The sequence below is a fragment of the Zingiber officinale genome, chromosome 9A, assembly GCF_018446385.1.
Source record: "Zingiber officinale cultivar Zhangliang chromosome 9A, Zo_v1.1, whole genome shotgun sequence".
In the NCBI taxonomy this organism is placed as follows: domain Eukaryota; kingdom Viridiplantae; phylum Streptophyta; class Magnoliopsida; order Zingiberales; family Zingiberaceae; genus Zingiber; species Zingiber officinale.
The window spans coordinates 116308156-116332029 of record NC_056002.1 but is presented as its reverse complement, the minus strand read 5'-3'; the positions used below and the strand labels follow the sequence as shown (position 1 = coordinate 116332029).

The window sequence follows — 23874 nt, the reverse complement described above, 5'->3', positions numbered from 1 at the left end:
TCCATCTTTGAACTTAGGTAATTCTAATTAACTGGAGAATGAAACTATTTACTCTTGGAATATGACAATAAAAGTTTCCAGTAAACTCCTGTAGAAGCATTGTATTAATAGAAAAGCTTCACCTTGTATATACAAACACATTTTTTGTTAAAAGGGAAAAGAATAAATATGACTTGACATTTGATACTTGTAAGAACTTGCCATTCACCTTTTCCTCCAGAATAAATGTCAATCAATGCTCTTATACATGCATCAGAATATATATTTGCTGAGCGACACTTTGTGCGTGATCGTGAGCGAAATTCGACGTGGGCTATCTGACGCGGTCAAAATCTATTTTTTTTTTAATCTCTCTCATCTGCATGCAACAATTTTTCTCTCATCTGCATGCAATAACTCTAAAATTTTTTAATCTCTTTCTTATCTGCATGCAACAACTTTTCTCTCTTTCTTTTTAAATTAAAATGATATTTTATCTTTTCTCTCTTATTATTACATGCAAAAAATTATTGTGGTAGTGATGATACAATGTTAGCAGTTACTATGTAGTAGCTGCTACAACTTGTAAAAGTTTCTATGCAGTAGCTGTTACAACAGTGCAGAAGCTGCTACAAAGGTGTAGTAGTTGCTACAACGGTGCAGTAGCTGCTACAACAGTATAACAGCTGCTACAATGGTGTAGTAGCTGCTACAACGGTGCAGAAGCTGCTACAAAGGTGCAGTAGCTGCTACAACGGTGCGGAAGCTGCTATAAAGGTGCAGAAACTGCTACAAAAGTGCAGAAGCTGCTACAATGGTGCAGTAGCTGCTATAACGGTGCAGAAGCTGCTACAACGATGCAGAAGCTGCTACAACGATACAGTAGCTGCTACAATGGTGCAGAAGCTGCTACAATGGTGCAGAAGCTGCTACAACGGTACAACGGTGGAGTAGCTGCTACAACGGTGTAGTAGCTGCTACAACGGTGCAATAGCTGCTACAACGGTGCAGTAGCTGCTACAATGGTGCAGTAGCTACTACAACGGTACAGAAGCTGCTACAATAGTGCAGAAGCTGCTACAATGGTGCAGTAGCTGCTATAACGGTGTAGTAGCTGTTACAATGGTGCAGCAGCTGCTACAACATAGTAGTTACACAATAACACTACTACATGTTATAGCAGTTTCTTTATAGTAGCTGCTATAACGTGTAGCAGCTATTGTGTAGTAGCTACTATAACGTTGTAGCAGCTACATCACTTTTAAAAATTAGTAGCACAGTGATTGTTGCATGCAATCAGATTATGAGAGAGAGATTAAAAATTTTTATAGTTGCATGTAGATGAGAGAGAAAAGTTGTTGCATGTAGATGAGAGAGAGATTAAAAAAATTAGGTTTTGGCTGAGTCAGATAGCCCACGTCGGATTTCGCTCACGGTCGCGCACAAAGTGTCGCTTAACATTTGATACTTGTAAGAACTTGCCATTCACCTTTTCCTCCATAATAAATGGCAATCAATGTTCTTATACATGCATCAGAAATATATATATATATATATATATATATATATATATATATATATATATATATATATATATATATATATATATATATATATATATATATATATAACACTCAACCAATCAAGCTAGAGAGTATTCTTCAACAATCTTGTGACATAATAGACTAGTACACAATTTTTCTTAGGAAATAATAGCATGCCATGATGTAACCACTAGTGATAGAAAGTAATGACTACGTTGATTTCTAAGACCTCAACAGGAAGGTCAAGATACTTATTAAATCCTAACATGGGTTATCAGCAACCAAATAGAAATAAAGACTCATTCATAAATGCAACTTACAGTTCTCTGGGGGATCAATGTTTGCAATCTTGAGAGCGTGCTCAATGGCTTCAATGGATGGTTTACACAATATTGATATCTTTGGTAGATTAACATTTGGATCAGGTTTCAATAAGTAGCCAATTATGTCAAAGATGTTGGCTGAATTATCTTCTCTAGATGAAGAGGATGGTGGGTTTAGTGTCTCAAAGCAAATAATAGTATCAAAACAATCTTCGAGATATAGCTTCTTAAGCACTTTAGCAGCATGAGCTTGATCACCATTAGTGAATATCTATTCATTCAGGACGATTCATGAGCTTGTTAGTGAAGTGAAAAAAAAACAAAGTTGAATCAGAGAGTTTCAACATCCATGCCCCAGAAACTCATAACTTTTTGAACTGGAAGACACAATAAAAGTTGACTTATAACAGGATTTGGCTTTAATGTTTCATATGGTAATCTTCCATGGACAAAGCTATTAAACCATAGGAAATCAGTAAACTCTTTGCTTCACTAAAACCATAGAATGAAACATGTGAAGCAAAGATAAAAAAATAATGATAGAGTCAAACCTATGGAAATCATCATAATCGAAGTTATAGCCAATGGCCTGAAAAACAAGTAGAAAGTTTCTCATTACTGCAAGTGCACCTTTGTCGAACATGAATATAACAATTACCTTTAAACCAGCCATTGTTGTTCTATAGTGCTTATACAGAACAATACACAACTCTAGTAAATTACTTTCTTCAACCTCTAATTTTTCAACCATATATTCTGAAAAATGATAAAATATGTTTCAATTCTTAGGGAAAAGTTGATATAGAAACAAAATAGAGACCATACCTAAAATATTTTTGCAGCACTCGGCGACAATTCCGGAACTCAATTGATAGAGGGTGTCATCAAGATCTGAAAAAAAAAAAATCAAAGGCAAGCAATATTGGATTAAGAAAGGATTCGTATACTATAACTTCAAACCTATCACCAGATAGCCAAATGTCAAAATGTACCGAACAAAAGGCAATCATATCCGATATTAGTTTTCGTGCACATCTCCTTTGATTCCATATCTATAGCTCACAGCTTCAGAATCATGAACCTAAGGTTAGGAAAAAGCAAAGCATGACGAATAAAGGTTTGATTTGGACCAATCTCTCCCAAAAGATCAAGGTTTGTTCGGGAGAGGAGACAACGGCCTGGCTGGAAAATTCTTGTGAGGGGAAGACAAGGTCGTTCTCCTCAAATTCTAGGGGCACACCGAGGATGACAGCGTTAAGGTGTGAGATCTGACCAGCGCTTGAGGGGTGCAGGGACATGGATTCCACGTGCCGAAGGCGGTTGGAGAACGCGATGCCCACCTTTGGAGACGTTGCCACCGCCGCCTCATCGATCGTCATCACACACCGATCACGACACCCTCCGGAAGAGGAAGAAGACCGGCAAGGAGGGAAGAGGTTTTGGCGAAGAGGGGCCGAGCATAAGCAAGGAGAGGAGTCGCCATTGAGATCTGAGACGCCCTAAGCCTTTCGCATCCTCTTCCAGGATGAAGAAGAGGAGATAGCAAAAGAAGCGCAGATTCATTCCGCCTTCCTCTTTCAGGATGAAGAAGAGCTCTTCGAGGAAGTTGGGGGGATTCTGGTGGCAGCGAGGTGGCGGTAGAGGGGGGAATGCTTAGGGATCGAGAAGAGATCAAGAAAGAAAAACGCGAAGTAGGTGAAGAGATCGTAGGTTGGACGGAAATGCTTAGGGATCGAGAAGGTAAAGGGGTGGAATGCGGCAGTAAAAAATTTTGGGGAGAGGAAAAGAAAAACTCGGCGGAAAAAAATGGCGAAGGGAAAAAAATGATGAGGGAAAAAATAATGGTATTCAACAACACTTAATAGACAACAGTTTTTAAAAATCGTTGTCATAACAAAAAAAAAGTACACATAGACAACGATTTTCAAAAATTATTGTCGTAGCTTTTAAAAACCGTTGTCGTAGCCCCAAAAAAGCATAAATAGACAACGATTTTTAAAAACGTTGTTGTAGGCCAAAAAAAAATTGCTAAAAGACAATGATTTTTATTAAAACAGTTGTTAAAAGGTAAAAAAACAACGATTTGGTATAAAATCATTGTCGTTTGAGTATTGTTGAATGAGGATTTTCTTGTAGTGCATTTGGCTAATCTACTCGCTTACTGATCGACCTGCTTGGTCGCTCAGCTCGTTCGGATACTGTGCAATCTACATTTAGCACTTGGTCGAAATCAACCTCTGCTAGCAGCCTGAGATTATCTGTTCAGATTATCTCGACAGATAAATTGAATTTAATTCAGTGTAATTTATATTCAATTAATTCTCAAAATTTTGGATAGATTGTCAATAAATACATATAAAGAAGTCTGTTTATATTATCAAAATTTTGGATTTATATTCAATTAATTCTCTATTTTAAATTATCTTGTGCCCCTGTTTAAGAAGTCTGTTCAATTAAGATGAAATAAGTCCATATAATTTATCCCTGTTATATCCCTTTATAGAGTGTATTGGGCCGTGATGACTTTATTTTTTACAATTAGAATATTTTGATAAGTTGATAAATTTTTTTTAATATAATAATATTCGATTTGTTGACATTTAATTCACTTCGAGCAATTTTATTACGATTATAGTTACTAAAAGATCATAATTACTAAAACAATGTTAAAACTACTCTAACTAAATTTGAATAGTTTTAATTAAATTAATAAAAAAATTCTATAATAATATAGTATATATAATAATTTTGTCAAATTAAATTAAAATAAATCGAACTAATTTACCTCCAAGATAGATATGTTTTCTTACCTCCAAACGAGCTGACAACAAGAATTTTGAGCATGCAGACTTAGTTCCAAACGCATCTTGGACCGGCTCCAAAATGGACAGGAAAAGGACAAAAAGTACTAAATGGCCCATTTTGACTCGATACACTGGACACGTAACATGTGATCCATTGTTGGGTCATGAATCAATCCGACTCGATACATTGGACGCGTGACATGTGATCCATTATTGGGCCATGAATAAATTCATAAAATATGAAATTATCACATCAACAACCTTTAGAATTAATCCCATACATATAAAAGGAGATAAATATAAAAATATAGTTGAAAATGCATAACCGTAACACTTACCCCAAATAAGACCATGAATCAATCCATAATACTAGATACGGGAGAGATAGTTTGTCCTCACAAAGTCAAATTGATTTGTAAATTAGTAGTCAAATAAAACCAAGTTGGATCACGATGGAATCCGAGTCTACACTCTCCGAATTACGTTCAAATCAAATTTGGCTTACGTCCAATATGAATTTGACTTCGAGACCAAGACTACTCAGCACCCTACTCTCAACTCCGGAATCAACGTTATTCAACTCCACACTTCGGGACCAATACATTCCTTACTCGGGAACCAACGCTACTTGACTTCTTATTCTCAAATTTGACTTTATCACTCGGTGCTTGTGTATGGAGAACGTGGTCAACTAAGAACGTGGAGAACGAATGTAGATGAGAGATCCCCTCAATCCAAACGTGTAAAAATATAGGGGTGAGCATTCGGTTAAAATCAAATCGAACAAATAAAAAATTGAACAAATCAAAAATTTTTTTAATCAACATCAATTTTTCTTAAAAAACTGGACAAATCAAACCGATTAAGATCAGTTAATTCAATTTTCGATTGAATTTATCAAATTAATCAAAATTTTAAGATAAAAATAATCAAATTTAAATTTTATTTAATTAATTACATTTTTAAATAAAAAAAATTAAATTAACATTCTTATTAGTTTTATTAGATTAGCCGAATTATAAATTTTAAAATTGAAATAGTACTAAATTAATTAAAAATCAAACTGAAATTAAAAATCGAATTAAATTTCTAAATTTGATTAATTATTATTATTTTACTTATCCCTACGCAAGTGGAATACATGAGCTCACTTTCTCTGTTAAAATAATGATGTAAGAGAATCACTTCACGGATATACGCATACAATTTCAACGACTTTTCTTCTATTTCACCGTACTTTAGTTTTCGATTACCGAAATTGAGACGTCGGAATGGTTGCGCTAAAATCGATCTCAACTTTCATTCTAACTCTCTTAAATTTCGCAGAGACTCGTCTCGAAGAACTCCAATCCGTGACCAGCTTCTTCATTGGTGGTTGACTACCCTTACGGAAGCAATTCACTGGCCATCGTCCCCAAAGCAACGATAAAATAAAATCTCTTGTTAGGAGATGTAAAAACAACGTAGGTGAGCGATAGATTACTGATTACTCTCTCTGCCAGCGCAGAAGCAGTAGCGGCACGGCAGCGGCAGGAGGCGGGGCAGCTGCCGTTACAGCTCAAAAGCCAGCAGTACCACCATGGCTCTGCTTCTTTTGATGGCTGTGGAAAGGGCAGTGGAGGCCAGAAGTCAGGCCTGTGGGCAGGACAGCGGCTGACATGCCCCTGCCCGGAAGTGGGAAGTGGGGGGAGAGCTGTGGAGAGGCCCCCCAGCGCACAGATCTCCCTTCCAAAATGGTCCTCGTCTGTTGGTGTTAGGCTGTAAGCTGGTCACTTCCCACCGTAACAAAAGCTGATCATCAACGCACTGGCTTCTTCCTCTTCGCTTTGCCATTTTTATGCTACTCTTCCCCAGTTGCCTTTCAAGCCTTGCCCCAACTGATGAGTGCTGCTGCTGCAGCAGCAGATTGTCTGTTTCTCATTTCTATTTCCATTTCCATTTGGGTAGTGCATCTTCTTGCTTTTGCTGCTATTTTAAACATGAAGAGTGGAGCAATTTGCTGGAGCAAAGGGATCAAACAGAATTGTGCGTGGATGATATAACTAAATCATGGACTCTCAACTCTCAAAACAAAGTAGGGTGCGTGGCCAAAACTAGAGTAGACAACAGAATTGGCATCTTTGTTGAGTTGTAAAGCAAAAGGCAGAGGAAGGAGCGCAGGAAGAGAGATCAGGAAGCCACCTCGAGCCTGGGCTCGAAGCAGAAGCCGGTGAAGAGTTGGAGGGGGAAACGTTTGGTCACCGGGCTCTTCACCGACCACTTCCACAGCTTCTGGCTCATGTCGAAGGTCAGCAGCGCCGGAGAACCGAAGCTCTGTATGTAGACTAGGTCGTCGGCGCCGCTGCTGGCGAAGACGTCGTCGAATTCGCCGAAGCCTTGGAAGAATTTGTGCGGCATCCGAGCCACCTCCCACCATTCCTTCTTCTCCAGCTCCCAAATCCCGATCCCTTTGATGATCCCCGGTCGGTCATGCTTCCCTATCCCGCCGACCATGACCAATCTGTCGCCGAGATTCATCAATCGGCCGCAGGTCAGAGAGCAGGGCGCGGGGATAGCCATTTGCATCAGAGACGTCCCGGAAGAGGAGGGCCGCGGGGCCAGGTCGTACATCACCAAGCAATGGCGCGACTCCACGTTGCGGAGGACGCTGGTGGAGTAGATTAGCAGGTAGAGGACTCCATTGCAGATGACGCACTCATCGCCGCTCCTCCAGCCGGCGAGGACTTGGGTGAAGAGGGTGACCCAGGAGCTGGTGGCCGACTCGTAGATGTGGATGGAGAAGTCCCACTGGTAGTAGTCCTGCGGCACCTGCTTGCACTTGGCGACGGCCACCGTGTAGCCGTGCGTGCGCCGGTCGACCGACACCGCCAGGGCGCAGTAATCGGGGGAGCACCCGCCGGGGGCGTCGCCCAGCCTCTTCCAGTCGCGCGTGACTGGGTTGCAGACGAAGATGCGGCTTCGGTCTTCGCCGTCCATGACGCAGACCAGGCCGCAGGAGGAGGAGGTCAACCAGTTGCTCTTCTCGATCCACGGGAAGTCGAAGCTGTACCACTTGCGGAGGCTCGGGTCGTAGGCATAGCCGGAGACGGCGTCGTCGCTGCAGGTAAACATAAAGTACCATGGCTTCTGCGGCGACATCTTGGCCCACGACGGCCGCCCGGAGTGCACGGCCTCGTACCACCGTTTGCAGACGGAGCTCGACCGGACGATGCTGGCGATGGGCAGGAAGGAGAGCACCTTCTCCAGTAGATCGTCGGGCAAAATCGCGTCTAACGAGATCAATGTGTCCTCCTCCTGGTCGCTGCTGTCTCTATCTCCAGGCGGCATGGGCTTCAACACTGCAATCTCGCGGTGGAAGTAGGCGATGGGATAACTCTCCTCCCACGATGCATCACCAGCCATCAGGAAGACGAATCCAAAGAGGAAACCCTAAATTTCGGATCCTGAGCAAATTTGATGACAAAATGGAACAGCGACGCAAGATCAACCAAACAAGGAAGGGAAGGGAAAAAAAAACCAGAAATACAAAAAAAAAAAACAGAAATTTTTGCATCGGAGCGAGGACTACCTACCGATCGTTTCGGACGGCAAAGACACTCGCATTGCCAAATAATCGAACCTCTTCGGATTTAACAGCCAAATCTCCAAGAACCAAAAAACCAACCAAACAAACAAAAAAAAGGCAGACAGAAAGAAGAAAGCTCGTCGTCCCTTTGATTGCGATTCAAGAAGCCGCCCTACCCTATCCACTCTACAACTGTACAGTGGCAGGGAAAAGGACAAGACAGCCAATGAACACTTTTCGGTGAAGATCAGGAGTGACGCAAGGAAGAAGCAAGGAACCTACTAAGAACCGATCGAATGAAACAGTTGATAAAGTGGCGGAAGGACGTGCCTTATTTGCATTGAGCGTGGCGATAGAACGGTCGCGCGCGCGCGCACATATATAGTCACAGGCCGTAACCGAGCGCACCTGCCGCTTTGGATTAAAGCACAAGCCTGTCACGCTGTCACCGCTCATCGAGGAAACGATGGCTACCTTCCTCGACCACGACCTCCTTCAAACTGATCATGTGCGAAGCAATCCTCCTCAGGACTATGCTTATTTGTATTTGTTTTTATTATTATTACGTTAGTTAGCAAATTATTCAGTCATTTCAAACAATTAATTGTGAAATGATCGATTAAATCTTAAATTTTTTTATCATGAATACTTAAGTGAACGAGGCTTTCCCACTTTTGATGGTAGAAATGACATGCTGAATAGGGTTGTCGATTAGTTTAAAATTTAATAGATCCAATAAATTAAAATTGATTTAATTAATTTTTTTAAAAATAAATTGATTTGATTGAATTTTATCATCATGATCAAATAAATACCGAACTAATATAAATTGATTATCTAATTAATTAAATTTTTTTATATGAATTGATTGCCAATGTTGTCAATTTTTTTATTATCAGATATTAAGGTTTTACAATCTGATTAATTCTATGGTTGTTCCTGATGTTATGCTCCGCTTCATCAATAGTTCAATCTTCATAGATGTACCCTATAGGAGAATTAAATTATAATTATTTGAGAAATACCATATATTTCTTCTTATCAAGCGCGGTGACATTGACGATATTATCAATGGATTAATCAGACGGATTTATCAATTAAACTATGCCCGATTCACATATTATTTGTCTGAATATAATATATCAATCACGAAAATTGAATCGAATAAATATTTCAAATTGGCTTTTTAAAAATAATTTAATATTTAAAATTTAGTAAATTTGTAATATATTATATAAGTCAAGTTTTTAAAAATATTTGTTATATTTAAAATTTTAATTTTAGTTTTTTATTATTCTTTTTGAATATTTACTATTGTACCACATCCCTTAGAACGTGTTCTTTTAAGAAGGGGGAGAAGGGTGGATGGGTCCCAGGGTAAGGTAGGTTTGTGTTGGGTTCTGATTGGTGGGGGCTGTGGGGCTTCTTCCACCTAACCTCGGGCCACCAGCATTGCCCATGCTTTTGTATCGATTAGCTGGTTGCGCATTCTCTAATGGTCCGCGAGGGCATGCAAGACACTGTGACTAGGTGAGCATGCTCTTGATCATTTCTTGGAAAGCATGCTCATGCCTCTCCTTCCTCGTCCTCTTCTCCTTAAATGGAGAGCCTCCATGTGCTGTTGTAGCAAATATTCAAATGATGATCAAACGCTTTGGGAATGTGTTTGTTGTGTTGCAAGGCATGCTTCCCTTCACGATCCACTCCAAAGCTTTTATATGGAAGGATGGTGAATTATGATATTGAAGGGCTTAAATGGAAGAAATTATTTCCTTAAGAGAATGGATCTCAGGTGTTTCAAATGTTACTCCTGTGTTATAATTTTATCACCTAGTACCAAGTTGACTACGTCCGTAGGGGTCCGGATGTGTTTGTTGTAGCATGATAAACTAGGGGAGGGGGGAATTAGCTAAAAATCCATAAGGGGAACGATGCCTGAATGTAGAAAGGATGTGTTTAATTTAAGTTATGATGTATGATTTTAGTTATCTGATTATCAGATAATTATATAATTAAAATTATAAGAAATAAAATATAATTTAATATTATTTGATTCAATATATAGATATATTTAATATATAATCTAATTTAATATTTTATTGTATTACTTCACTTATAAAATCAATAATACATATTATTTTTTAGTTTACATTTTTTTTTTAGTTTACATTGTTTATGTTTTTTTTAAGTTTACAGTTTTTTAAACTTTACATTATTTTAACTTTACTATATTTTTAAAAATATAAATTTATTTTTAAAATAAAATAACACATTTTATTTTTTATTTATTTTTTATAATTTAAAATAAAATTTTCATTATAAAAATTTTAGAGGTAATTTTATCCCAAAGTATAAATATCGGAGGATATTCTTGACTAAAAATTTTTGTTAACTCCAGAATCCAAAAAAATCTTAATTTTATGAGGGTTTTTTATTCGGATTGTACGTCCCTTTTGCTGACATGTTAAGTATGGATCATTACTCGAAAATAATCAATTATTTAAATCAAATAGGATTTTCATTAATAATCTTGGATAAATAATTAATATTATCTTGGATAACTCTCAACTAAATGTACCCAAAATGTATGATTAATCATGAACCAAATAGATACTTTGCTGCATAGTGTGTCATTGACCAGGGAGGGGAGCTAATTGGGAAGACAATCTACTTGTTTGGCAGCACAGAGGGTAAATGACTTGGATTTTTTTCCTCATTTGTCCCAATGTGTTTGATTATATTTTAGTTTCTAAGTTGAAGATTTAGATTCACCATTTTATATTTTATTTTATTGAGAATTTAGATTAAAATTAACTATCTCACTACCAATCTGTCGTTTGGATATTACACCATTAGATCTTTGTGTGTGTTTCTTTCTTTCGATTTACTTCTTATTTGTTTACATTCAGTTATACATATGATGACAAAAGACGAATACGCTCATCATATTTAGTCGGTCTATCTATTTGATTGATATTATTTTCCATGCTTGTGTAGCTCAAATGTTAAATGTGAATGGTGAAATGGAAAAGAGGAAAGACAAAGTTTTCTAAAAAAAATACCTAAATTCATTTTAAATCGACTGAATCGATTTAACTTATAAACTTAGTTTGACTATAACTTGATCAAATTAAGTTTAAATTAACATACGTTTGAACCAATATAATCTTTATCTTCATGCCTACTCGATCAATTTAGATTGGAGACGATCCAATTTAAATTATGCATTTTCATTTTGTGTCCGAAAATTCAATTTGTTTGTTTAATTTACAATTTAATATTTAGCAAAGTTTATAACAAATTGAGTAATCCTGTCCGAAAGCGGGCAGGTGGAAAGCTGGGAGTGACGGTTTCGCTGACCGGATATGGATTCAGCTCCGCTCTGCAAAACAAATGCCGTCAGTACCGAGCTAGGGAAGGGGTCCCCGGAGTTGACCCTCCGATGCTCAAGTCAGTTGCTGGAATGTGGAGAAAAAGTGAAGCAACAGGAGAATTATGCACAAATAGTAGATAATGCGTACCTCCGCAGGTGATGGACCTCCCTTTATATAGAGCCCTGGTGGGCGATTTATACGCTTGTCGAGGCGTGGGCATGTTCTCCGATATGTTCGTGGGCACGTTCTCTAATTGGGCACATTCTCCAACATGTTCGTGGTCACGTCCTCTATTATGTTCGATGAAAAGACCTGTCAGTAAAGTGTGCCTGACAATGTACCTTAACAGGGCATGCCTAAGCAGTAGAAGCTTCTATCGTACGATCCGTCTCTCGATCTTACCTGGTGTTAGCGACAGCTGCTCAGCTAGGACTCTTCCACTCGGTTGGCTTCGGCTACTCTTATGTGTAATGATTTGGAGCGGTGACTTGTCCCTCCCGATCGGACAAGTTCTTCTATACCCTTTGGTGCCTCCCTGCTTCCCGGGACGCTTGGTACTTGGAGATGCCATCGCCATACTCTAGGTCGGACGAGTGGTCCGCTCGGACGAGTCTCCTGCCGACCGGGCACTGGTGTATTCGGTCGGCCAATGTAGCCACTTTCCACTCGGGCGACCCAGACGAGCCTTTTTGAGCTCTAACATTGACCGCCTTGACTTTGACCTCCACCGTGGCAGTTGGCCCGTGCCAGTGGGCTCTTTCTCTTCGCCGCATCACAAACCTACCCCTCAAGTCTAGTTGAAGGAGGCTGCAAGTCCGACTGACTGGACCAATAGAGTTTGATGACTCCCACGTCGTTGTCGTTCGGCCTCGCCTTGTCAGATTGGTACATGACCGTCGCTCGACCCAAGAATTTCAAAGCAAACAATGCTTAGCCGTTCGACAGTGTGATAGCAGCTTATCCGTTTTCGGTCGGGACGATGAGCAACCACACTTGGCAAATTTTCTCCTCCTTACTCCTCGTGCTCCTCGGGCGAGCACCCTAATGTTATCCAAATTTCTTGAAGACCGTGCATATCTCTGATGATTATGGCCGAGCACCCGACCATACCTTTTAATAAAGCCTCATTAATGTCATCCGGTGACCGAGCGCTACATGTCCTTTTTGCCGCCGCACGTTTGACATGACAGGTGGATATCTGCTGGCGATGTGACAAGTACTTTTTCAAATTTAATGGTCAGATCTTCGCCTAGTTATTCACAACCCTGGATCGGACGACCCAGGTCGATCAGCCGCGAGGTTTATAAACCTCACGTGCGCCACCTTCTTCCCCACTCCACGTACCTTCGTCTTCGAGCTCCCCGGTGACACTGCGTTTCTTCCTCTCCAGTGATCCCATTTGTAAGCTTCCTCCTCCTTTCAATTGAATCTTTTCTTTGCACTCCTTCGATCTCTTCGCTTTCGATGGCAAGCTCCTCACAACCCCTCGTCTTCATCCTTGGACTCTGGTACACTTCCACCGAGTCCAGGTTCAACGGCGGCGATGATGAGAGTTTAAGAGCCACTTACGAAATCCCATTTGACTATCAAATTGCTCTTCCATATGCTTCCGACCGGCCAAACGAATCGCCGTTAGGTTTTATATGTTTCTTTAGGGATCAGTTCACCTCCGGTATATGGTTTCCTGTCCACCCCTTCTTTTCCACAGTCTAAAAATATTTTAATATTTCTCTCCACCAATTAGTCCCGAACTCCCTTAGACTGCTGTGTGGAGTCGTCATTCTGTTTCACTGCACAACATTCCTTTAACCCCTCGGCTCTTCCACTACTTCTATTATCCTAAATTGTCTGAGCCGGGGACCTTCCTATTCCAAGCCTGAGTGAGCTTGGTCTTCTTTGATGAGATGTCGTCCTCCAATAAGCATTAGAAGGACTACTATTTTTTCATTTGCTTTCCAGAGCGGCCATATTTTCCCACCGGCTGGCAGCTAGAAGTGGTGAACCCCCTGGCGCTAAAAAAGTACAAGAGCCAATCGGATTACCTCCATGCAGCCTCAAGTTTGGCCGGTCAAAAGTACCACATTCACAAGCTACTACTGGAGGGTGTCCTTTATGTGTTTGTCCTGATCCCGATCCGCACGAAGCTCCTCACCAGTCTAGGTATACTCTTTCTTCTCCCAACCTTTGAATCTAACTGATTTTTCTCTTTCTTTTGTAGCCCAAATCATGTTGCACGCCCATCTGGATGGCAAATGCAAGCTCGCGGATGCAGAGATAAACACTGCGGTCATAGCCGAGTTGGAGAGCTGAGGCTTAAAGCCGGTCAGTTCCCAAGAGGACTCGCTTGGTGAAAACAAGGGAGCACCGTTGCAGGTGAGCGAAGGAGGAGCCAACAGGGCAGCCGGTGTAGTATATCTTCCACTAGAGCGACCACTGGCACTTCCAGTCGACGTTTCCTTAGAGTCGGCCTCTTCTAGGGAACCTCTGATAAGTTGGAAGAGGCGTCGTGCGAAAGTTGCCTCCTGATCCGCTACCTTTGTTATGCATACCACAACGCAAGCCAACTCACGCCCTCCATCTGAGCAGGGTGAGACCTCTACACCTGCTCCCGAACAAGTGGCGACCATCCTCCATACTTCGATTTCATCCGATTGGACGTCGTCCTTGTCTGGACTGTCACAAGGAACCATCTATGCACTGCCAGTCGCTTTGATACCGCCTCCCTCTTTGCCAGCGACCTAGAAATCACGCATTCGACCAGCGCAAGCATCTCAGTCAGCTGACCGAGCGACCTCCTCCCCGTTTGGCTCGAGCAGCCAGCGTCACATAATGACAGTCATTCATCTGCCGACAGACGAGTGACGCAACTTCGACGATGCTGCATCCTGGACCCCTGAACACCGAATAATTATTCAAGGGTCGCTCGTCCAGATATGGGCCGACACTTGGGCTCGTGCGGCGGTCATGCCTCCCGGAGCTCTCGCTAACAGTTATACCCAGATGTCTATTGGGAAAAGTATCTCTCATGTGTACCTATTTATTTCTGTTCAACCTTCATAGTTTCCTGATGCATTGCAGTATTGGGTAGAGAGTCTAGCCATGTGCCAAAGGCTCGCCTACTTGGAGCATGAAGTCTAGAAGCTGTATGCTCTGAGCGTCTAATCGTCTGTTTCTCAGGCACAGCTGGACCAAATGAGCGCTAAGATGACTCAATTAAGAGTCGATCTAAATAAGAGCTCTTAGCAGCTGGAGGCGGAGAGAGGAAAAAGCACCGAGCAAGCCACTTTATTGGCGCAGCTAAATAAACAGGCTAGTACCTTCGAGTCTAAGATCCACTCGGCCAACACCCAAAAGCTCCGAGCTATCAAAGACTTGGAGATCAAAAACAAGGAGGCTAAACTCTTGGTGCAAAACTTGAAGGAGGTTGAAGCCGCACTGAAGGTCGAGCGAGAGGGTCGATCGGTCGAGAAAATTGCCGTAAAGACCCAGCTCACTGGGAAGGATGAGGAGATGGTGGCGTTGAAGGCGGAATTGGAGACCTCCCGAGTGATCCTAAAGACTTATCAGGGAGTTGAGTCTAGCAGATTCGAGCTAATGAAGAGGGCCTACCTCCGCTCGGACGCCTTTAAGGACAAGGTCACCGATCGGGCTCTCCACCTTTTCAATCTTGCGATCGACGGGACACTCAACCAATTGAAGGACGGTGGCTACATTTTGACCGCGCTGACAAACAAGGTCATCAGTCGGGACAAGATGACCGAATCGCTACCCGACGATGTTTTGGACTATATTGAGTGACCCTGTTCGTGTGAGTTTTGCCTTATTTTGTATTGCCTTTTTAAAGCTTGTAAGAACTTTCCCAAGTGTTAATGCACAATTCCCCGTTCGGCGAGTTTTTCTTGTTCGTTCATCTCCGGGTCACCGTTCAACATTTCCTTTCTGGGTTAACTTACGTTTTCATAGCCGATCGATCAATTCAGGATTGCTAAATGACCACCTTATAGTGAAAACCATTTCTTTTGAGCAGCGCATTTTCTGGTCATCCCTTTTCATCGATACACTGTTTTTCATCAAGTCTCAAGTTTAAGGTCGCCACCCGACCATTAAATGACGTAGACATGAGTTTAAAGTCACCGCTCGATCGTTTAATGACGTAGATATGAGTTTAAGGTCACTACCCGACCGTTGATGTAGACAGGAGTTTAATGTCGTCACTCGATAGTTGACGAAGACGAGGGTTTAATATCGTCGCTCGATGGTCGGTGTAGACTGGGGTTTAACGTTTCCGCTCGACGGTTGACGAAGACGAGGGTTTAATGTAGCCGCTCGACGGTTGACGAAGACTGGGGTTTAATGTCGTTGCTCGATGGTTGACGAAGACGAGGGTTTAACATCGCCGCTCGACGGTCGATGTAGACTGGGGTTTAATGTCACAGCTCGACTGTTGACCAAGATGAGGGTTTAACGTCGCTGTTCGATGGTTGACGAAGACTAGAGTTTAACATTCCCGCTTGACGGTTGATGAAGACGGGGGTTTAACGTCGCCTCTCGATGGTTGACGAAGGCAAGAGTTTAACGTCGTCACTCGACACAAGAGTCTGAAATACTTCGTATTTTTCATTCATAGTTTTCCTGTATTCACAAGGCACACTTACACAGTTACATTGGGACTCATTCACGCACCTCTCACCTCGCTCTATAAGGTTGAAGGCGGTTTGCGCTCCAAAGACGCTCGAGTTGTCTGCCATTTTCATCCTGCAGGTAGTAAGATCCTAAGCGGAGCTTTTGCATTACCTTGAAGGGACCACCCCATGGAGCTTCGAGCTTGGTGACGTCTCCGGCTAGCTTTATACTTTTCCACACTAGATCGCCGACCTGGAAGGATCTCGGGATCACCCTTTGGTTGTAGTTCTGCCTCATCCGCTATCGATATGTCGTTAGTCGAGCGGCAGCCTTATCCCGTGCTTCATCCACCAAGTCGAGCTTTACTAGCCTCCGCTCGACATTCCCCTCGTCGTAAAGGTGTACTCGGTCAGACTCCACTCCGACTTCGACGGGGACCACTGTTTCGCCTCCATACACCAGCTGGAATGGTGTTACACTGGTAGCCTCTTTTGGAGTCATGTGAAGTGCCCATAGGACACTCAGGAGCTCATCGACCCAACTTCCTCCTGTGTGGTCAAGCCGAGCCCATAGAACTTTGAGGATTTCCCGGTTCATGACTTCCTCTTGACCGTTGTTTTGGGGGTAGGCCATTATGGTGAATGCATGCTGGATGTCGTAGCCTTCGTACCATTCCCTGAGCTTCCGACCGGCAAATTACCTTCCGTTTTTCAAGATGAGTCGGTGGGGGAGGTTGAACTAACACAAGATGTTCTTCCCGATGAATTTGATGACCATTTGCTCACTTATCTTTGCTAGCGGCTCGGCCTCCACCCACTTTAAAAAGTAGTCCACCACGACGAGCAGGAACCTCCGCTGACCGGTCGTCATGGGAAATGGTCCCACGATGTCCATTCCCCACTAATCAAATGGGCAAGACACCGTGGATACCTTCATCTCCTCGGTCGGTCGGTGTGGGACGTTGTGATACCTTTGGCAGGACAAACAGTTGGCTACTATCTGAGTGACATCCTCTTGGAGCGTGGGCTAAAAATATCCAGCCAGAAGAATCTTTCGGGCCAACGAACGACCACCTGGATGGCTTCCGCAGGGGCCATAATGTACTTCATAGAGTATATACTCCATTTCCTCTGGGCCCACACATTTGAGCAGCGGTCTTGAGAAAAATCTCTTATAAAGCTAGTCTCTGATAAGGGTGAATCATGTGACCCTCTTTTTTAGTAGTCGAGATGCCTCCTGGTCGGTCGGCGTGCTACCTGATGGAGAAACTCAATCAGCAGCATCCTCCAGTCGTTCAGGAAGACTATTCTCTCCATCCGGTCGATATGCGCCACTAGTGAAACCTATTCGATCGGTTGACTTATTACGACCGGTAATAATGAACTAGCTAACTTAGCTAGTTCATCCACTACTTGATTGTCTGATCGGGGGATCTTTTGTACAATGACTTCTTGAAAATTTACCTTCAGCTTCTTAAAGGCTTCTGCATATAACTTGAGTCGGGAGATGCTAATCTTGAACGTCCCCGATAGGTGTTAGACGGTCAGCTAAGAGTCCAAGTGAATGAGAACTTTTGTGGCTCCAACATACTGCACTGCCTGTAGGCCGATTATTAAGATTTCATATTCAGCTTCGTTGTTGGTGGCATGATAATCTAGCCGAATGGAAAGTTGCATCCGATCTTCCCGAGGTGAGATGAGAAGAATGCCGATATTGTTGCCTTGCCGAGTGGACGAACCATCGACATATATTCTCCAAATAGATTTCAGTTCTACGTTCTGGGCCTCTATGATGAAATCATCCAAGGTCTGAGCTTTGATCACTGATCGGGGATGGTATTAAATGTCAAACTCACTTAGTTCAGTTGCCCATTTAATCAACCGCCTGGATACCTCTACGTTAAGGACGACTCTCCCAAGGCGCTGTTGGTCATCACGATGATCGGATGTGCGAGGAAGTATGGTGGAGTCTCCTAGTGGCAAGTACCAATGCGTAAGCTAACTTTTCAAGACCAGTGTAGCGGGACTCGACATCTTTCAATATATGACTTAAAAAATACACAGCCTGTTGTTCATGGCCCTGCTTAACTAATGCCGAGGTAATTGCATACTCGGTGGATGACAGTTAGATTTAGAGCGGCTCTCCAACGCTCGACATAGCTAACACAAGAAAGGAGTTGTGATACTCCTTGAGCTCTTCCAACACCCGGCCGCACTCTACGTCCCACTAGAATTTTGTCGCTCGGCGCAGCATCTTGAAGAACAGTAGGCTCCGATCGGATGACTTTGATATGAATCTGGACAATGTTGTGATCCGTTCAGTCAGTCGTTGGGCCTCCTTTAAGCAGTGCGGTGGAGGCATGTCTTGTAGCATCCTCATCTTGCTTGGATTCACCTCGATCTCCTGCTCAATGATGATGCAACCCAGGAATCAACCGCTCCTCGCTCCAAACATGCACTTGTTTGGGTTTAGCTTTATTCTATGGGCCCTAAGGGTTTGACAGGTCTCGTCGACGTCTGCGTAAAGGTTGATAACTTGGAGGGACTTTATTAAGATGTCATCAACATCACCTCCATATTACAACTGATCTGCCATCGGAACACTTTGTTCATCAACCTCTGATAGGTGGCCCCAGCGTTTTTTAGTTCAAATGGCATGACATTGTAGCAGTATGTTCCATCGGCTATAATGAAGCTGACCTTCTCCTGATGTTCTCGGCAGAGCGATACTTGGTGGTAACCCTGATACACGTCGAGCACGCATATTAGCTCGCAGCTCGTCGTGGAAGCCACCATCTGATCTATTCTGGGTAGAAGATAAAAATCTTTAGGGTACGCCTTATTCAAATCACGAAAGTCAATGCATACCTACCATTTGTTGCCCGACTGGGAGACCAACACCACATTCGCGAGCTAGCATGGGAATTGGACTTCCCGTATATGATCGACCTCCAGCAGTTTTTCTATCTTCTCCTAGATGATCATATTTTTCTCTGCGCTAAAGTCCCTTTTCTTTTGCTTCACTGACCGAGCGTCCGGTTGGACATGAAGCTCTTGCTGAGCCACGCTGGATGAGATTCCGGGGAGCTCGTTGGTCGACCAGACAAACACGTCATAGTTTCATCTAAGGCAGGCAGACAACTCTACCTTCTTCTCGCTCTCCAGATTGGCGACAATGAAAGTGGTTGCTTCCCGGCTGGGGTGGATCTGGATTGCCTCCTTTTATTCATAAACCAGCTTAGGAGGCTTTTCCGTGATAGTGTTCACCTCCAGATACGGGTTTTTCTGAGAGGTCCTTGCCTCAGACTTGATCATTTCAACATAGCATCGCCGAGTGGCCAGCTGGTCCCCTTTGACTTCCCCCACCTTATCGTCCATCGGGAATTTAATCTTCTGGCATTAGATAGACACCACCGCTCAGAATTCATTGAGTGTCGATCAGCCCAAGCTGACGTTGTAGGCCGAAGGTGCGTTCACCATAATGAAATTTGTGGTCCTTGTTCTCTTCAGGGGCTCCTCTCCGAGCGAGATGACCAGCCTGATCTGGCCTATCGGCAATACTTCGTTGCTTGTGAAATCGTACAACGGGGCGTTATCGGTAGCAGCTCACTTCGATCAATTTACAACTGATCGAACGCCTTCTTGAATATGATGTTCACTGAACTCCCTGTATCAACAAAGGTTCGATGAATTATATAATTGAGGATTATCACTCGGATGGTCAGTGCATCGTCATGAGGGATTTTCATTCCCTTTAAATCTCTCAGGCCAAATCTGATCTCGGGTCCTTCGGCCCTCTCCTTGTTGCAACCAACAGCGCGGATCTCGAGTCACTAAGAGTGTGACTTCCTCTCTCGGTTAGAATCACCACCAGTCGGCCCACCGACGATCATTCCTATTTCTCCCCGAGCGGTGTTGCTCCGGTTCTCCTCCTCCCATTCCAACAGTCTGATCCTCTCAGCAGAGACTCAGGTGAGACTTGTGTTATTCCTTCGCAGGGGTTGATGATGTGGCTAAGTCGTCCTCCTTTCCTCCTCCCTTCGCCCTGCAGATTGGCGTCTGTGTCGCTGCTTTGGAGTTGGTGATCAACGACGGTATCCATGTGGGATCGGTCTACTAGCTATTGACGTCAGATCATAGTAATCTCGCGTGTGTGTGTCATCGACTGGTGGAAGGAGCAGTAAAGTGGCATCCATGCCTTGCATTTTGTGGCCTTCAGGCGACTAGCCGCCACTTGCTGTACTGTATAAGTCTTTGGCTCTTGGTGGGGTTGGGCTCCACCCGATCGAGGCCCCTTCGGAGGTTGATGGCTGCTTGAGGGCCTCCGTTCAGATGTGTTTGTTGGCTCGGTGAGCGTCTCCCTTTTTCTCATCGCCTGGACTTCTTTTACGTTAATGTATTTTGTGGCCTTCCTCTGAAGATGTTCAAAGTCCCGTGGCGGCCTCTAAATGAGTGATCGAAAGAACTCCCCTTCTGTGAGTTCTTGAGTGAAGGCGTTCACCAACACATCTGAGGAGACATCCAAGATGTCCATCACCACCTGATTGAAGTGCTGGATATAGGACCTCAACGCTTCCATGGGCCCTTGCTTTAAGGTGAACAAGTTGATGCTCGTCTTCTGGCGGTGACTGCTGGCGAAGTGATATAGGAAGGCCGCTCGTAAGTCCTTAAAGCTATGGATCGAACCTCTCGACAATCACTTGAACCAACATTACGTCGATCTAAATAACATGGTGAGGAAGACTCGGCACTTCACCCCATCAGTGTACTGGTGAAGTGTGACCGCATTATCAAACTTGGTCAAATGATCGTCCGGGTCAGTCACTCCATTATACTCCCTGATCGTCAATGGGGTGTAATGCTTCGGCAAAGGGTCATCCAGAATCCCCTACGAGAACTGTTGATTGATCTGCTCAGGTGAATCATCTTCCCTTAGCACTTTTCTTTTTCATGCACCCCGGACTGGCGCATCATCTGATGAAGATCCCCGGTCTCTATCCGCTCAACCCCTCTCTTATGATGGAGTTTAGAATAGAGCTCGATGGAATGACATCGACGCATTAGGGGCTTCCCCATAGGTGTCGATCGACTTCTTGGTCTGCTTCTGAGCGGCTATTTGGTCCACTTGCTCTACTCGTTCGACTGACCGGCCTGCAACTGATGTCGCAGGCTCTGTTGCTTGGCTCGGCTAGTGTTTGTTGTTGTTGTTGCTCCACTATCTTCGCTGCTCGGGCTTGTATCAGCGCGTCGAGCTCTTCTTACGTCAGTGCCACCATGTGGTGTCGTCCAGCGTCTTCCGTCTCCTCGTTTTGGATGAAACTATGTTACCACAGATGGCGCCAAAATGATCCTGTCTGAAAGTGAGCAGGTGGAAAGCTAGGGGTAATGACTTCGTTGACCGGATGTGGATTTCGCTCTACTCTGCAAAACAAACACCATCAGTTCCAAGCAAGGGAAGAGGTCCCCGGCGTTGGCCCTCCGACGCTCAAGTTAGTCGCTAGAATGTGGAGAAGAAGTGAAGCAACAGGAGAATTATGCGCAAACAATAGATAACGCGTACCTCCGCAGGTGATGGACCCCCTTTATATAGAGCCTTGGTAGGTAAGTTACACGCTTCTCGAGGTGTGAGCACATTCTCCAATTGGACATGTTTTCCAACATTTTCATGGCCACGTCCTCTACTATGTCTAATGAAAAGACTTATCAGTAAAGTGCGTCTGACAATGTATCTTAACAGGGTATGCCTAAGCAGTAGAAGCTTCTGTCGTACGATCCACCTGTCGACCTTGTTTGGTGTCAGCGGCAGCCGCTCGGCCAGGACTCCTCTACTCGGTCGGCTTTGGCTACTCTTCTGTGTAATGATTCCGAGTGGTGACTTGTCCCTCTCGATCGGACAAGTTCTTCCATACCCTTTGGTGCCTCCCTGCTTCTCGAGACGCACGGTACTTGGAGATGCCACCACCATACTCCGGGCTGGACGGGTGGTCCGCTCGGACGAATCTCCTACCAACCGAGCATTGATGCATCCAGTCGACAATGTAGCCACTTTTCACTCGGGTGATGCGGACGAACCTTTCTGAGCCCTAGTGTTGATCGCCTTAACTTTGACCTCCACCGTGATAATTGACCCGTTCCAAATGAACTCCTTCTCTTCACCGCATCATTGAGACTTTTAAACCTATTATATTAATATAGGAGCAACTGCATTGGAGCGTTATTCAAGTGTTATAACACTCTATGAACGTTAAAACTAATATAAGAACAGTTATAATGTATGTGGGACCCACACAAACATTGAACGTGTTCAATGAATTGAATGTGTTCTATGTATATTACCATTTTTTAATCCCTATGTGGCCCACCACAAACATTCAAGTTTGTGGCCCATCACAGATTTTATATATATTATATTAAAAAAATTTAAAAAATCATTTAAACGGATAGTAAACAACGAATAGTAATCAATGGATAATTTTTCAATATTTTTTTAATGGATAGTTTTAAAAAACAATTCAACGGATAATTTTTTTTTAAAATATAAAATTTCATCTATAAATACTCATCACCTTATTTCAATCTTTCAACACCTAAATTACTCTAAAATTCTTTTCTTATTTTCCTCCGAAATGGATGAAAATAACCGAGAATTTTTTAGAAATTTTGTGAATTACCAAAAATTGCCAGAAAAAAAATCCTTCTTCTCAAAATTCACAAACTCCACCAAATTATCCACATAATCCATACCCACCAAATCCATACGGTTCATATCCAACAAATTATCCATATAATCTATATCCATAAAATTATCCATCTATTCCACATACAATTGATATGCCTTTTACATCTCCCGCGGAAAATTAACCATTTACTCCTACTTTTGTTCCAGAGACTCAACTATATGACCGTGAATCCCCAATTGAACTTGTAAATTTTGAGAAGGTGGATTCTAACTCTACGAGTAGAAGAAAGCGGTCAACATGGAGTAAGGTTGAAGATGAAGTTTTAGCGAGATCGTTTGTTACTATCAGTGATGATCTAATCATCGACAATGATCAGAAGGTGGATGCTTTCTGGGGACGTATTGTAAGCTACTACAATGAGAAGCATCCTCCAGGTACACCCAATAGAATTGCTAGTGTCATACGATCGCACTGGCACAATACCATACAAAAAAGGTATATCGCTTCAACGCCAATTACAATAGTGTTTATAGTGTGTATCGTAGCAGCCATAGTGATGAGGACATATTGCGGCTTGTTTATGAAAAGTCGCGAGAAAAATAACGGTATTGCATTTAATCTCGAGCATGTATGGAGAATCATAAAAGACCGTCCAATGTTTACTCCACAACCCGTTGATCACCTTGTTGGCACGAAGAAGGCAAGGACCTCAGAGTCAGGGGCAAGCAACACCTCATCTAACCAAGATGCGAGTCTACATGTAGACCTAAATGAAGAAGAAACTCGTCCAATGAGTCAGAAGGCAACAAAAAGAAAGGGAAAAGACAAAATGAAATCAGACATTGAAGGTATAACAACAAATTTGGACAATATGTTTGCAAAGTTTACTGAGTATACAAGCATAAAAATGACTAAAGTTGAAATGAAAAAGTAACAACTCAAAGTTGAGGAGATGAAAGCAAACGCTGCTAGATGAAAGCAAA

General features: G+C 42.9%; 2 protein-coding genes across 3 annotated transcripts; both read right to left on the bottom strand.

The window, feature by feature from the left end:
* Positions 1–1826: 1826 nt before the first annotated feature.
* LOC122019497 (uncharacterized protein C24B11.05-like) lies at positions 1827–3225 on the bottom strand. The gene is made up of 7 exons (XM_042576960.1): positions 3120–3225; positions 2839–2898; positions 2672–2737; positions 2505–2602; positions 2398–2435; positions 2216–2300; positions 1827–2117 (listed from the first exon to the last, which is right to left on the bottom strand). Exons 1-7 carry the CDS (start codon positions 3223–3225, stop codon positions 1827–1829), a joined length of 744 nt encoding a protein of 247 aa, XP_042432894.1.
* A 3436-nt stretch (positions 3226–6661) lies between these two features.
* On the bottom strand, positions 6662–8780 carry LOC122021729 (F-box/kelch-repeat protein At3g61590-like). Of its 2 annotated transcripts, none has more exons than XM_042579885.1 (2): positions 8219–8780; positions 6662–8093 (listed from the first exon to the last, which is right to left on the bottom strand). In XM_042579885.1, exon 2 carries the CDS (start codon positions 8050–8052, stop codon positions 6820–6822), a length of 1233 nt encoding a protein of 410 aa, XP_042435819.1. In that variant the 5' UTR covers positions 8053–8093; positions 8219–8780; the 3' UTR covers positions 6662–6819. The 2 variants fall into 2 exon arrangements, with proteins under 2 accessions (XP_042435819.1, XP_042435818.1); XM_042579884.1 differs by having other exon boundaries at positions 8223–8778.
* Positions 8781–23874: the final 15094 nt, after the last annotated feature.

Excerpts from the sequence above, each read along its gene's own strand:
- LOC122021729 (XM_042579885.1), bottom strand. The coding sequence starts at position 8,052 with ATGGCTGGTGATGCATCGTGGGAGGAGAGTTATCCCATCGCCTACTTC.
- LOC122019497 (XM_042576960.1), bottom strand. The coding sequence starts at position 3,225 with ATGACGATCGATGAGGCGGCGGTGGCAACGTCTCCAAAGGTGGGCATC. Across the intron at positions 2,899-3,119 it reads CCTGCACCCCTCAAGCGCTG|ATATGGAATCAAAGGAGATG; the intron begins GTCAGATCTCAC and ends TGTGAGCTATAG. Across the intron at positions 2,301-2,397 it reads GATTATGATGATTTCCATAG|CTTTGTCCATGGAAGATTAC; the intron begins GTTTGACTCTAT and ends ATGGTTTAATAG.